The following is a 14,173-nucleotide window of genomic DNA, read 5'->3' as shown; positions in this document are numbered from 1 at the left end:
TTTATAGCAAGTCCGCTAGTGGCAACGCTTCAATTTCCCAGAAATATTCAAAACGTGGTTTAAAAATTGAATACAAAGTATACTATAATTTGAACAAACACCTTGCATCGTTTCTTGCATCAGTATGTGCAGGAAAGTTACAGTTCAAATGTTGAGAGCCAGAATGTTGTGGAGGCAAATTTTGATGCAACTTTGTACCTGGCCTGTGTTACACATGATCTATCTGAGAGTGCAGTGTAAATCAGCGAAATCTACATACCGAATAAAATCTTTCTAGTTTCTCAGACTGAACATCAATGTCATGTAAACTATGGCCCAGATATTGGGTTTATTTATCCCATAATCAATTTGATTGCCATGAAACTGTTTTATTGTACAACAGAAATAGAAGGAAAAAAAGAAAGTGATCATGCCATTGAATTCTGTAGGTGATTGCATCTTTGCAATTTTCAGATTTCCCTTTATTGCCTGCCTGTGTGCTTGTTTGTGTGTTTTTACATTTCCCCCTTCTTTTTGCTGGCCCAATATATTGTTGGTTTTCATTTGAAGGAAGGTAAAACGGCCAGAAACAGAAATTGTTTGTCCTTATCAGATGCCGACCAGCTGGTTATTTTTCTCCAGTTTTTCCGATTTACTTCATATTTTGCAGTTCATTCTTTTGAATTTTTAAGTAGGCTTACATTAACACTGCAATGAAGTTACTATGAAAATCCCTCGTCGCCACATTCTGGTGCCTGTTCGGGTACACTGAGGGAGAATTCAGAATGTTCAAATTACCTAACAGCACATCTTTTGGGACTTGTGGGAGGAAACCGGAGCACCCGGAGGAAACCCACGCAGACATGGGGAGAACGTGCATACACTGCACAGACAGTGACCCAAGCCAGGAACCGAACCTGGGACCCTGGAGCTGTGAAGCGACTGTGCTAACCACTATGCGACTGTAGTGCCCATTTAACCTGAAGATCACCACACCTCAGGCGAGGGGCAAGGTTGAGAAGGCAGGGCCTTCATGAATAACCTCAGCCAGTACGGGAATTGAACTCACACTGTTGGCCTTGCTCTGCATCACGAACCAGCTGTCTAGCCAATGAACTAAAGCAACTGCTTTTTAAGATTTTCTTCAGAGAAAAATAAATGTGAAAAAATACCAAGTTTTGATTTCTTGCTTCTTACGACATCCAATTCCTGTTCAAGTTCCTCAGAATCATATTTTAAAAAGGATGTCATATATGCACCTAGGGAGAAGAGAAAAAAATAATTATTTTTCAATGACACTTATTCCCTCTATGTCAGCATATGTACGCACTTAAATATTACTTGTTATTTCTTAATAAAAATGGAATGACAACTGTTGCAATTTTCACAATTCTGGCTTAACTGAAAAATGACAGCTGCATCCATTCAACCTCCTGTTAATCTATCACTAGTTTTTAGAAAGACATTGAAAAGTTAATAAACATCCTCCATATCATGAAACATGACTATTTCAAAATTGACAATTTCTCTAGATCTGGGGGAGCTATATTTTAGTTCAGCAGCACAATTTATATTATATAATAGATATTTATTGTATAAACAGTCATATTTTATACTACATAGTATAAAAAAATAACAAGGTCAAAGAAACCATTTTAACACTAACATGTGGATGAAGAAGCCATTTTATATCCTATATTAACTGTGTGTTAATCAAGATGCTATATTAAGTAGTGGTCGGTCATGAAAGAGATTATTGCAAAAATAATAGACTGTGACTGAGTTATACTCCATGATTCAATGTAATAAACAACCGTATTGGAAAACTGGATTTTCATTTTAAGTATCACTGTATAATCATTGTTTAAGTCTCCCTGTGTTTCATGGTAAGGAAACCCTTATATGGTCCATGAGATAATCAAAATCAGACTAAGGAACAGTGCGGAGTCTAACCCTGTTTAAGATGCTGAGGCTAGACCTAGATAGTCTCAGGAGGGAAAATACAAGTGAAATCCAATCAAATTTACCTAGCCACTGTGAGAGCCACTCATTTTCTTGTGCTACCGTGATTTATTTTTATCCTTTATGTCTTTTGCCATCTGCTTGACCTTTTTATGTATTGTTTGATATTTTGTTCCTAAGTTTTGATTCAGTTCTTATTCAAGTGTATTTGAGTGAGTAATTAGCATAAAGTTGTATTTTTAACACCTCTAACCAATTCTAATTAGAAGGTAAAATGAAAGTCCCTACACTGCAGCTGCGGAATACAAACCACATTAATTGTTCAAGTAGGTTTGAGGCCAGACACCTGACAGGATGAAACCTGTGACCTATAAAGAATGCACAACTGGCTCAAGAGGCTGAAATCATTGACCCAAGTGTGATAAGTATAGCATTTCTTTAACAAATTTTTAAAATTTACAATCCAAAGAATCCTATTTTGCCTAATCTGGTTATGTCTCGTCAGACTAAAAGTAAAATTCACACTTGCCAAATTACTTACAATAAGTAAAATTCATACTTGCCAAATTACTTACAATTGAACTAGTTATTTAAAATATTGTCACTCTAGATTTGAAGAAAGTAGTTCTTTGCACTAGTGAACTAAATTGTGATTGCGGCCATGTAAAATATATATCACCTAACAACATGACTGACTTGCTCTTTTCTTTATTTTAAAATCCAATGAATTAACCATTTATTAACACAGACATCTTGCAACTCTTAACACTGTGTAACTCGCATTTTAATCAGTAAATGTAACGAATATAAATAACTTGAGCGACAACTGTGAAAGTCTCTAATATATTACAGGACACTTTGAATGCCCGTGCCCTTCTTTGGGGCATTTATGTAATGCAAATAGATTGCTTTTAACTAGATGTGTGTTCATTACAACATCACGTGCCTTTGACAATACACATACTGTAAGGCTACATTTTCTAATAGCTCCAAAAGCATTTCCCCCAAGAACAAACAGAATTCTTACTTAAAATGGAGGAATTAGTATTTACAGGAGCTTTAGCAGATCCATGAAGATGCAGATTTGTTCGAGTGCAATGAGGATGAATACTGAACATTGGGAATTTGTTGGGGAGGGAATTTGGTGCATTGAGGGAGGAGTTGCTGTCTTATCAATTATATTAAAAAGTGTGGCCCAAAAGAGAGGGACCCAAACACAACAAGAGAACTGAAAACTTGAGGCATTAACTACATGTGCAGGTAGGTGATTGGTAAGTTTTCTTTGTGCCTTTAAACTGGAGGAAGTAGTTTAAACTAGTATTGAGAAAAATATAGGATAGAGAAGTATTAAATTAAATACATACCCTATCTAGTTGTTAAGGGTGAATTAATAGATTTAGTAAAAGAGGAATAGATTTAGTAAAAGGGGATAGATTTAACACCGCTGCATTAGAGTAAAATCACATGCTAGTCAAAAATCCGAATCAAAGTTCTAATATCTCAGAAAATTATGTGCACTATTCATTTTAGGGTCAAATGTCTGATCCAAAAGAAGACTCAAGGAGACAAAATCGGATAGCCCCCAAAATAGGCAAAAGGATTACACTGCACGATTACCCCACACCAGGTATTTCTAATGAATGCAGCATACAAACTTCATGCTGCCTGCTCATTTACATGACAGTTGTATGCAACGAAGTGCTAAACATGCTATTGAGGAGCGGCTGCACACTGCAATAGGGGTCCAAGTTTGCGCAGGTTGGCGCCCTTACTTAAAGCCAACCTGCACCTCTGGAAGAAGAGTTGCATCTGGCTGCAGCAGGTGCTGGAAGTGGTTAGGGAAGAGGCTGACCTGCAAGATTGACTAATTGCACAACAGCGAAAACAGCATGCACCAAGGTTGTCAGACAGCAGTCGACAAAAGATAATAGGAGCAGATAGCCAATGCAGTCTATACAAGTGCTGCAGTCCTGAGGACTTGGATGCAGCACCACAAGATGGTTAAAGACCTCATGTGAGTGGTCATGGTCAGTTAATTCATTTTCATCTATCTTTACACCTGAACCCCTAGCCTCTCAGGCTGCTCAATTCAACATGCCATCACCATCTTCACTCGCCTACCAACAAGTTCTTATCAATAATAATGCTTGCATTCATAGCTTCACCTCATCCTCACACACTTAGCACTGCTGCAAGCCTAACCAGCAGGAGTCAGGCATGGCTGCATGTCCTTATTGTCATGCAACATAGTGCTAGTCACGGAAACTGTGACGACTGAGGTATGGCCTGCAGCATCACTGAAGGTGATGGCATGTCATACCCCTCTTATCGCTCATCCCGTCATCCCACAATCTCCTCTGATTTACAAGCTACAGATGGTTGAAGGATGTCTCTCTTGCCCCCCCCCCCCCCCACAAAACAGTCTCCTCTCCTCACCACAACCTTATCCTTGTGCCTTTAGGCTTTCAGATGCCCACAAGCTGCAAACTGGTCAGACAGTGATGCAGGAGCAAGTCTAAAGATGTGCAGGTTAGGTGGATTGGCCATGATAAATTGCCCTTTGTGTCCAAAATTGCCCTTAGTGTTGGGTGGGGTTACTGGGTTATGGGATAGGGTGGAGGTGTTGACCTTGGGTAGGGTGCTCCAAGAGCCGGTGCAGACTTGATGGGCCAAATGGCCTCCTTCTGCACTGTAAATTCTATGAAAAGAAGCGAGTGACAATGAAGAAACACTTTTATTCACAACCACTGTGCATCCTTTAGAGGGCAACTTACGAGATTAGATCTGCACGCAGTAAGGCACAGTTTTTCTAAATGCGGGTCACGCTCCACCGAAGCGACAAACGGCCGCTAACACCATTTGTATTGAGAATGGCGGCCGCTGCCACTTTTCAAATGAGGAGGAAAGGAGGCCGTGTGCAGTCTTCTGGCATTGGGGCATTGATAGGCCTGCCAGAACATTTCTGGTTACCATCATGGAGAAGGAAGTTGGGACATGGCTTTGCACCTAGCTTAAAGCCCATTCTTTCCTTCCACTGTGGAAATGGTGGCTAATGTCATAAGCTGCAGCAGCGAGCAGGTCACGCGTCTTGCACGTACACTTGCCATCAAGCAGCCTATACGTCGTGCTTTTGATGCCAAATCACGGAGGAGAGCTTCTTTCATTTTCTAGCTGCTGGCAAGCAAGGCGAGGATTATGAAAAATAATAATTTTCTTCCACAAAAGGGACAGCCCGAGACACAAATAGGCAGTGTACCCACTGGCCAGAATCTCACATCTGAATCTGGAGAGCGCTACTCAGGAGACTCCAGGGCAGGACAGATCAGTGCTACTGTTAGTTCCGTACAGAACTCCAGGGCCTCTGGTGAATAGCACACAAAGAAGAAACTTAACTTGGGAACAAAGCAGTATAAAGATAATTTCTTGAAGTGTTGTTTTGTCAATTGTGACAATACAAATAAGAATGTAAAGTCCATGTGTGTTATATGCAGGAAGTACTGGCAAATGAGAGAAGTTTCAGATTTTGAAAGAAGTGGTGGGTGAAAAAATTATTTTTGAGACCCGAGAGTCAGTTAATAACTTACAGGCTGCTCCAAATGAAAAAATTATGCTGCTGTTCCTTGCCCATGACAGCACATTAAAAACACGCCAAAAGCCCATGAGGTTGTCAGCACTATGGACTAGCATCTCCCAGGAGTGTCCAATGCTGAAAAATACGAGCATTTTGTTGCTATTGCCCTTCAAGACAACCTACATGTGTGAGGTTGAACTTTCCATTCTCACAAAAATGAAGACAGCACAAAAGAACTGACTGAAGTCTGCACCTGATGTGCACATTGCCCTCTCCTCCTGTGAACCTGATTGAAGTGATATTGTGAAGACAAAGCAGGCTCCCCTTTCGCAAAAATGGTAAGCGCACGTGGCGTGTGTCACAAAGTTCGACCGGCATGGGCTGCGAGAGTCGGCCAGCTGGCAAAGGTGGGTCCTGGGTTAAAAAAAATTGAGAAACACTACAGTAAAGCACGGGACGCAAGTGGCTTACAGCCATAAAGGGGTGAAGGGATAGCCCCGACCCCAGTTGCCAACGGGTGAGATTCTGAATAAATTATGGTGCAAGGACAAGGACTTCAGTGGGGTGGCGTTCAGAAAGACTGATGGGTACACGCACAGAACTTGTGCACTGATAGAAACCACAAGCTTTCTGGCAGGCTCATCATGGAGAAGGAATTTGGGAGGAGCTTTGCACCTAGCTTGAAGCCCAGTGTGAATCCAATCTCCTTCTTTCCAGTGTGGAAAATGTGGCCAATGCCATGAGAACACTTGTGGATCCAACCATAATGGCTAATGTGTCAGCTTCCAATGCAGCACAAGCAGAAGCCACACAACATTAAGTGCTGCAGTAAAAGCTCAGACTGAAATCATGCAAATGTAGATTGCTGTCTTACAAGCTCAGCCTGCTGCCATCATGGCTATAGGGCCAGTGCTCAAAAGGATCTCAAAACACTCCAGTACTTTGTCCTCCAGCCGACTACTAGAATTACTGAGGCAGTGTTATGGATTGGCAGTGGCTCCAGAGCACAAAACTGGTGTGCTCTCTTTGGTAGACAGAATTTGTCCACTCACTGCTTTTATTACTAAAAAATATACTTTATTCAGAAATTTTTTTAGAACTACATTACAAAATATTTTAGCTTACAAATTACAGAAAGTGTCATAAAACTCAACTTGTCTCCATGCAGTGTTCCAATCTTAGCTGACTCTATAGAATTGTAATTCTTTTGATATTTTCCAAAATACTTTCCATGTCATGCCTACAGCCCGGGGGCAATTTCAAGAATTTTTCTACCCATTGCTGCCAATCAGTCAGTATCGCAGCTGTTGGCTTTCATCCAAGCAACCCCCATACCAAAATGGTGTAACCCAAAGTCTGTGTTTGCTATAATTGTGTGCATTTGTCCTGCAAGAAACCCTCTCAAAGTCCGCGGCCTAGCACTAGCCATGCTGCAGCTGCTCTGCCACTGGGGTGTCACTGCGTAGGAGGACTATGACAGGAAAAGGTGCGTGGAAGATAGGCATGAAGGAAAATGCACAAGGGTAATTAGTTCATTTTGTATGGAGGGTTGGATTGTTTGCTTGATAATAATAATCCTTACCTTCACAGGTAGGCTTACATTAACATTGCAATGAAGTTACTGTGAAAAGCCCCTACTCGCGACATTCTGGTGCCTGTTCGAGTACGCAGAGGGAGAATTCAGAATGTCCAAATTACCTAATAGCATATCTTTATGGAACTTGTGGGAGGAAACCCATGCTGACACCCGGAGGAAACCCACGCAGACACAGGGAGAACGTGCCGACTCCGCACAGACAGTAACCTAAGCCGGGAATTGAACCTGGGACCCTGGCGCTGTGAAGCCATAGTGCTAACCACTATGCTACCGTGCTTGAGAAGGCAGGTGTAGAATGTTTGTCTTCTGGTGTTTTGTAGTTTCACGTTTTAGTCAAGAGATATTCTGTGATATTCTGCAGCAGAGCTATGGAAAGGTGTGGGATTGTTGTTGAATGGGTATTTGGGGTTGTGTTCACTAATACTGCAGGGACATGAGTCAATCACAGACAACAGGACAGAATGGGGATGTGCTGGTTGCATCCTCCTCCTCACCATTACTTGATGCCAAGGGTATGCAGAATGCAGCAGACCACAATGCTTGTTACCACAATAAGTGCGCTGCGGAGAACTGCAGGGCTCGTCCATAACAGTCCATGAACAAAAGCATTTCTCAAGCAGCCTAATGATCTGCTTTGATGAAATTTCATGTGGCAGCGTAGCTCACATCATATCTATGGTGGCATGTTGGTTCAGTTGTACACCAGGGTGATGAGTGAGCAAGTCGGCAGATGGTCCTAGTTACCCAGTAGCCACCTTCTGGTCTCTTGCGGTGTATCAAATGCTGATGGTACAGCAGACTGATGCTGGATATAGGCATCAGAACTGCTGCCAGGATACCTGGCATTAACCTGTATGTTGCACTGCGTATGGCCACACACTAAATACACACTGAAGGAGCAAAACCCCTTGTGGTTGAAGTACATTCCTGAATTTACAATTAGCGTTCACAAAGCAACATGCGTGCAGTAAACATATCCCTCACCCAGCACAGAAGACTCTCACCAAGGTGTTTGCAGCCAGAATCACCTTCACATCCACTAACATCACTGCCCTCGCCCTGTTCTAAGGCCACAATCTTACGGGTAAGATGACAGATTTCATTCAACACCCACTTTCTGAATCAAAGATGGCATGCACACTGTTCCTCACTATGGTTGAGGTTCACAAAATGTGTTGAGAACGCAGGGTGGAAATGGCGTTCTACTGAGTCCTTCTCTCCCTCCTCCCTCTAAGCAATATGTCCCAAATGTTGCCTCTGCTCATTCTCTTTACAAGGCAAGGTGGCTAGGTGGGAGGAAGGGCTCTGTGCAGAACCAAGGCCTTCTCCACATGCCACACAACACCCTGCACACTTCAGCAACTTTAAAAAGCAGTACACAAACTAAACACTTCTACTGACTCAGCAACAGCCAGTAAGGATCAATCAGCGACCAACTTGGTTCCTTCAAATAGAGATCAGACTGGGATGGGGACAGAGGTCTTTCCCGCTGTAGCGCACAAAGTTAAGAAAGGAGTAACCTGGAGCGCAGAGAACGAATCAATGTTACTCACTGACTGACATCACAATTCACTCCACGGCCTTTCACTGTTTGCTATAATGAGTTCACCATTATGGTACCCAACACGGCCTGAACCAGAAATATGTGCACATGGCGTGAGGGGTCCGGGCAGAGCAGGCAAACTGCTCTCTGGAAAAAAGGAGCACTGCGTAACCAAACTTTACAGACCACCAGTCCCCAATTGTTTTCCCTAAACTAATGAGTTCTCTTGAAAGAGTCCCAATCTAAGGCAAAGATGGAAAGTTGAAAATCTAAAATTTTATAGAATCATCTATCAAGACACACATTGTCACTTAATAAAATAACTAGGTGGCTGTTGCTGGCAGTGTGCAAAATTTATTCAATCTGTGCTGGAATTCACACCTTCTTGACTTCTCAATAGAAGTGAAGTCGAACTAAACCTCACTTCAAAAATTACCAATCATTTTCAAACATGCTCCAAACTCAAATGTCAGTAATGCAGTCAACCAACAAATTTGTAAAATACACTTGCTTGGGCTTGTTCAGATATATAATGCTCACAATTGAAACCACTGAACGGTTCATTTAAAATCACTTAACAGTTTAATTTTGTTATCTCCCTAGTTCTGAGACACAGATTCAGTTGCTCAAAGGAAAGCGTCCAAGTGGTTAGATTGCTGACACCCCCGGGCAACTGGCAGATCGACACCAATTAGTTCACTCCTAACACTGTAACTGGCATCAAATACAACAACCTTTCATCTTCATTGAATAGGTAATGAAAATTAAATGTCTTTGATCAGCTAAGTGTTTTTGATCCTGCCACACCCAGTGCCTCTTGAACTCTGGGAGAACTGATAGCTAAAGGCAGGACAAAAATCCTATTCTTGTAATTAGAGATGTCTATCATACAGGATAAATCACATTATTGTCCAACCTATTGAACATGCAGAACATTTTTGACAATTTCAATGTATGTCTCACAAGCATAAGAACAAGTCACCACAGCTTATTGTATATCCTCATGTACAAGTTCAGGCCACTGATTGAGGCTTAAAAGGAGGGTAAATGATCGTCTCAATGCACAATTCGCTGTCACAGGATGGCACTGCAGCACAATCTGGTAAATGAATTAATCTACTCTTGCTAGTATTATCATGGAATCATTGAAAGATGCTGCTTGATAGCACTGTCAACGACACCTTCGATCATTTTGCTGATGGAGAGTGGACTGATGGGGTGGTAATTTGCCGGGTTGGATTTGTCCTGCTTTTGGTGGGCAGGACATCCACAGGCAATTTTCCAAATTACCAGGTAGATGCCAGTGTTGTACTGAAACAGCTTGGTTCGGGCGTGAAAATCAGTTGGAAGAATCACTGAAGGTGACAACGACACAGAATGTAATAATAATAACAGTAATAATCTTTATTAGTGTCACAGGTAGGCTTACACTCAAACTGCAATGAAGTTACTGAGAAAATCCCCTGGTCACCACACTACGCCACCCATTTGGGTACACTGAGGGAGAATTTAGAATGTCCAATTCACCTAACAGCATGTCTTTCGGGACTTGTGCGAGGAAGCTGGAGCACCCGGAGGAAACCCACGCGCACAACGGGAGGATGCGCAGACTTCCCAAAGACAGTGACCCAAGCTGGGAATCAAACTTGGGTCTCTGGTGCTGTGAAACAACTGTGCTAACAACCGTGCTACCATGCTGCCCAGGGATAGTGATGCTGGTGTATAGGGCATTTTCTGTAACTGCTTCCTAGCTCCCTCTCTCTGACTGTAAGACCTTGTTTGTACACAGTGATGGCAACGTACATTGAAATCAAAATGTCTGTTCCTAAATGGAATTTTATGTACAGTCATCGATTTTTTTCAGGTTCCTTCCTGGGGCTTCACCTAGAACACAAATACATTTGATATATACTATAGTACTTTTTTCATTACAAGTCCTGCTTTTTCCCTCCCCTTCAATCCATTCACCAGTAATAGTAAAGATATAAAATAGCCAATAATCAGATGGTGCTATGCATCACAGCCCAGGCTGGATGGAATCATATTTTCCCTTTTTTGTCTCCTCACTGTGATTAAATGTAGCCTGTTAATGCAACACATATACTTTAAAGTCAGTCATGGTTAAAAGCCATTTTCAAAATAACTTTAACAGCTCCCTCCAGAACGCTCTTTAAATATTCTGATCAATTAAAATTTAATTTCTATAAATATGTGCTTTATAAATAGCTTAAAAATATACTAATTAGACAATCATGCAGTGTTGAGGTTTAAAAGTGCCCTGGAAACCTTTGGCAGATGCAGGTGATTGTAGGTAAATTTATTTGAGTTTAAATAAAATTAAATCGCAGCTCTTCCTTAAGGGTGCAGATTTCTCATGTGCCCGTGCAGCTGCAGAAAATAATATGGGGAAAATGTGCTTAGCTTGCAGGGCTGATATTCATGCATGAGACTGGGTACAAAATATATAAACATTGCTCTCTCCCCCAGCTGTTAATCTTCACTTTGGAGAGAAGACTTTTTCCTTATTTAATTGATGATATGGGCATCACTAACTAGGACACCATTTATTACCCTTCCCTAATTGCCCTCGGTAGTGATGAGCTGCCTTCTTGAGCCATTGCTGTTCCCGAGGTATAGGTACACCCAGAGTGCTGTTTGGGAGGGAGTTCCAGGATTTTTACCCAGCGACAGTGAAAGCATAGAACATAACAGCACAGAACAGGCCCTTCGGCCCTCGATGTTGTGCCGAGCATTGTCCGAAACCAAGATCAAGCTATCCCACTCCCTGTCATTCTGGTGTGCTCCATGTGCCTATCCAATAACCACTTGAAAGTTCCTAAAGTGTCCGACTCCTCTATCACAGCAGGCAGTCCATTCCACACCCTAACCACTCTCTGAGTAAAGAACCTACCTCAGACATCCCTCCTATATCTCCCTCCCTGAATCTTATAGTTATATCCCCTTGTAACAGCTACATCCACCTGAGGAAATAGTCTCTGAACATCCACTCTATCTATCCCCCTCATCATCTTATAAACCTCTATTAAGTTGCCTCTCATCCTCCTCCGCTCCAAAGAGAAAAGCCCTAGCTCCCTCAACCTTTCCTCATAAGACCGATCCTGCAAACCAGGCAGCATCCTGGTAAATCTCCTTTGCACCCTTTCCAATGCTTCCACATCCTTCCTATAATGAGGTGACCTGAACTGCACACAATACTCCAAATGTGGTCTCACCAGGGTCATGTATAGTTGCAGCATAACCCCACGGCTCTTAAACTCAAGCCCCCGGTTAATAAACGCTAACACACTATAAACCTTCTTCACGGCTCTATCCATGTTCAGAGATCTGTGGACATGAACTCCCAAGATCTCTCTGTTTCTCCACATTCCTGCCGTTGACCCTGTAATCCGCATTCAAATTTTTTCTACCAAAATGAATTACCTCGCACTTATCAGGGTTAAACTCCATCTGCCATTTTTCTGCATCTATCAATGTCTCTTTGCAGCCTACAACAGCCCTCCACCTCATCCACTACTCCACCAATCTTGGTGTCATCAGCAAATTTACTGACCCACCCTTCAGTCCCCTCCTCCAAGTCATTGATAAAAATCACAAATAACAGAGGACCCAGCACTGATCCCTGTGGTACCCCGCTGGTAACTGGTCTCCGGTCTGAAAATTTTCCATCCACCACCACCCTCTGTCTTCTATGTGATATCGAGTTACTTATCCAATTGGCCAAATTTCCCTCTATCCCACACCTCCTTACTTTCTTCATGAGCCGACCATGGGGAACCTTATCAAGCATGTCGATACATTTCCAAATCAGCTTGGTAAGTGAATTGGAGAGGGACTTACAGGTAGTGGTGTTCTCATGTAGCTCCTGACCTTGTCCGAGTGGTCGTGGGTTTAGAAGGTGCTGCCCAAGGAGCCTTGGCAAATTCCTGCAATGCATCGTGTAGCTGGCATACACTGCGCCCACCGTTCATTTGTGGTGAAGGGAGTAAATATTTGTGGAAAGGGTAGCAGTGAAGCGGGCTGCTTTGTCTTGGACGGTGTCAAGCTTCTTCAGGGTTGGAGAGTATTCCATCACATTTCAGCCTTGCACCTTATAGGTGATGGACAGGAGCTGAGTTACTGTCTGCAGGATTCCTCGCCTCTGACCTGTTCTTTTAGCCACAGTAGTGATACGGCTAGTTCAATTCAGTTTCTGGCCAATGATAACCGCCAGGATGCACTGATATTATGCCTACTTAGGAACATAAAACATGGCGACCTGACATTTTCTTGAACAAACTTAACAAATGACTCCACAGCCGCCAGCAAAAATTAATCAGCCACTGATAAAGACGACATTATAATTATGCTTACTTTTTCGAAGCTATGAAAAATCAGTTGCTCTTCATTTGCTTGATAAAAAAAAATTAAAAGTTCAGCAGGTCTAAGTTTCTAAAGAGGCTCAATTTAATTACCATCAGTTCTTAGATCTGTGTTTTCATATTGCTTTAAATAGAAAGTATTCACTATGCATCAGTACATCATTTACTTGCATGACTTCATAAAAGTATCTTGGCCTTAACCCAGTGATTGCACCAGGATTGTAACATACAAGTTGAGGATAATGGAAAATTTAACAAGCCTGCTAAAAGCTTCACAATGTCTTTTATATATCTATACGTGGAGGACGTGCACAGCACACACAGCGCATGAACCCACCCAAAGTTAAACATTTATCAGCAAATCTCTTGTGTAACAAACAAGTACACACACACATACACACCAATTTGTCAAATGTAGGCAACATTGGCAAAGCCACGTTTACTTGCCAATTCTTAATGCTTTAGGTTTTGAGAGCCTCCCTTTTAAGCGATTCATATGGACAGATGAAACAGAAGCAGAAGTAGGCCATTCTGCCCCTTGTGCCTGCTCTACCATTCAATAAAACCAGGTTGATCTGTTTGTGTTGAGTTCCACATTCCCATCTACCAAAATAACCTTTGCTTCCCTTGCCTAACAAAAATCTATCTACTTCTGCCTTAAAAATATTCAGTGACCCACTTCCACTGCCTTCTGAGGCAGAGGGTTCCAATGTCACAGAGCATTCAGAGCATAATGTTCTCCTAATCTCTGTCCTATAAGGGCAACCCCTAATTTTAAAACAGTGCCCCCTATTCTGGACTCATCCACAAGAGGAAACATCTTTTCTTCGTTCATCTGGTCAAGACCATTCAGGATCTTGTATACTTTAATCAAGTCACCCCTCACTCTTCTAAACACTAGCAGAAACAAGCCCAGTCTGTCTAACCTTTTCTCAAGAGACAGCTCACTCATTCAAGGTATCAACTTAGTAAATCTCCTGTGAACCGTCTCTAGCACATTTACCTTCCTTAAATAAGGAGACAAAAATGGCACACAGTATTCAAGATGGAGTCTCACCAATGCCCTGTATAACTGAAGCATAACATCCTTACTTATAGGTTCAATTCCTCTTGTAATAAAGAGTAACATTCCATTTGGCTTC

General features: G+C 42.1%; 1 protein-coding gene across 4 annotated transcripts in view; it reads right to left on the bottom strand.

Annotated features, from left to right (window-relative positions):
* Positions 1-14,173, bottom strand: part of lmbr1 (limb development membrane protein 1) — a 211,626-nt gene that overhangs the window by 58,310 nt on the left and 139,143 nt on the right. For all 4 annotated transcript variants that reach the window (XM_038798384.1, XM_038798387.1, XM_038798385.1 and 1 more), the window contains one exon: positions 1,152-1,238. In XM_038798384.1, the coding sequence (XP_038654312.1) occupies positions 1,152-1,238 (87 nt within the window). The remainder of the gene's footprint in view (positions 1-1,151; positions 1,239-14,173) is intronic.

This window comes from Scyliorhinus canicula, chromosome 5, assembly GCF_902713615.1.
Source record: "Scyliorhinus canicula chromosome 5, sScyCan1.1, whole genome shotgun sequence".
NCBI classification, from domain to species: domain Eukaryota; kingdom Metazoa; phylum Chordata; class Chondrichthyes; order Carcharhiniformes; family Scyliorhinidae; genus Scyliorhinus; species Scyliorhinus canicula.
This window is presented reverse-complemented; position numbering and strand designations above follow the sequence as displayed.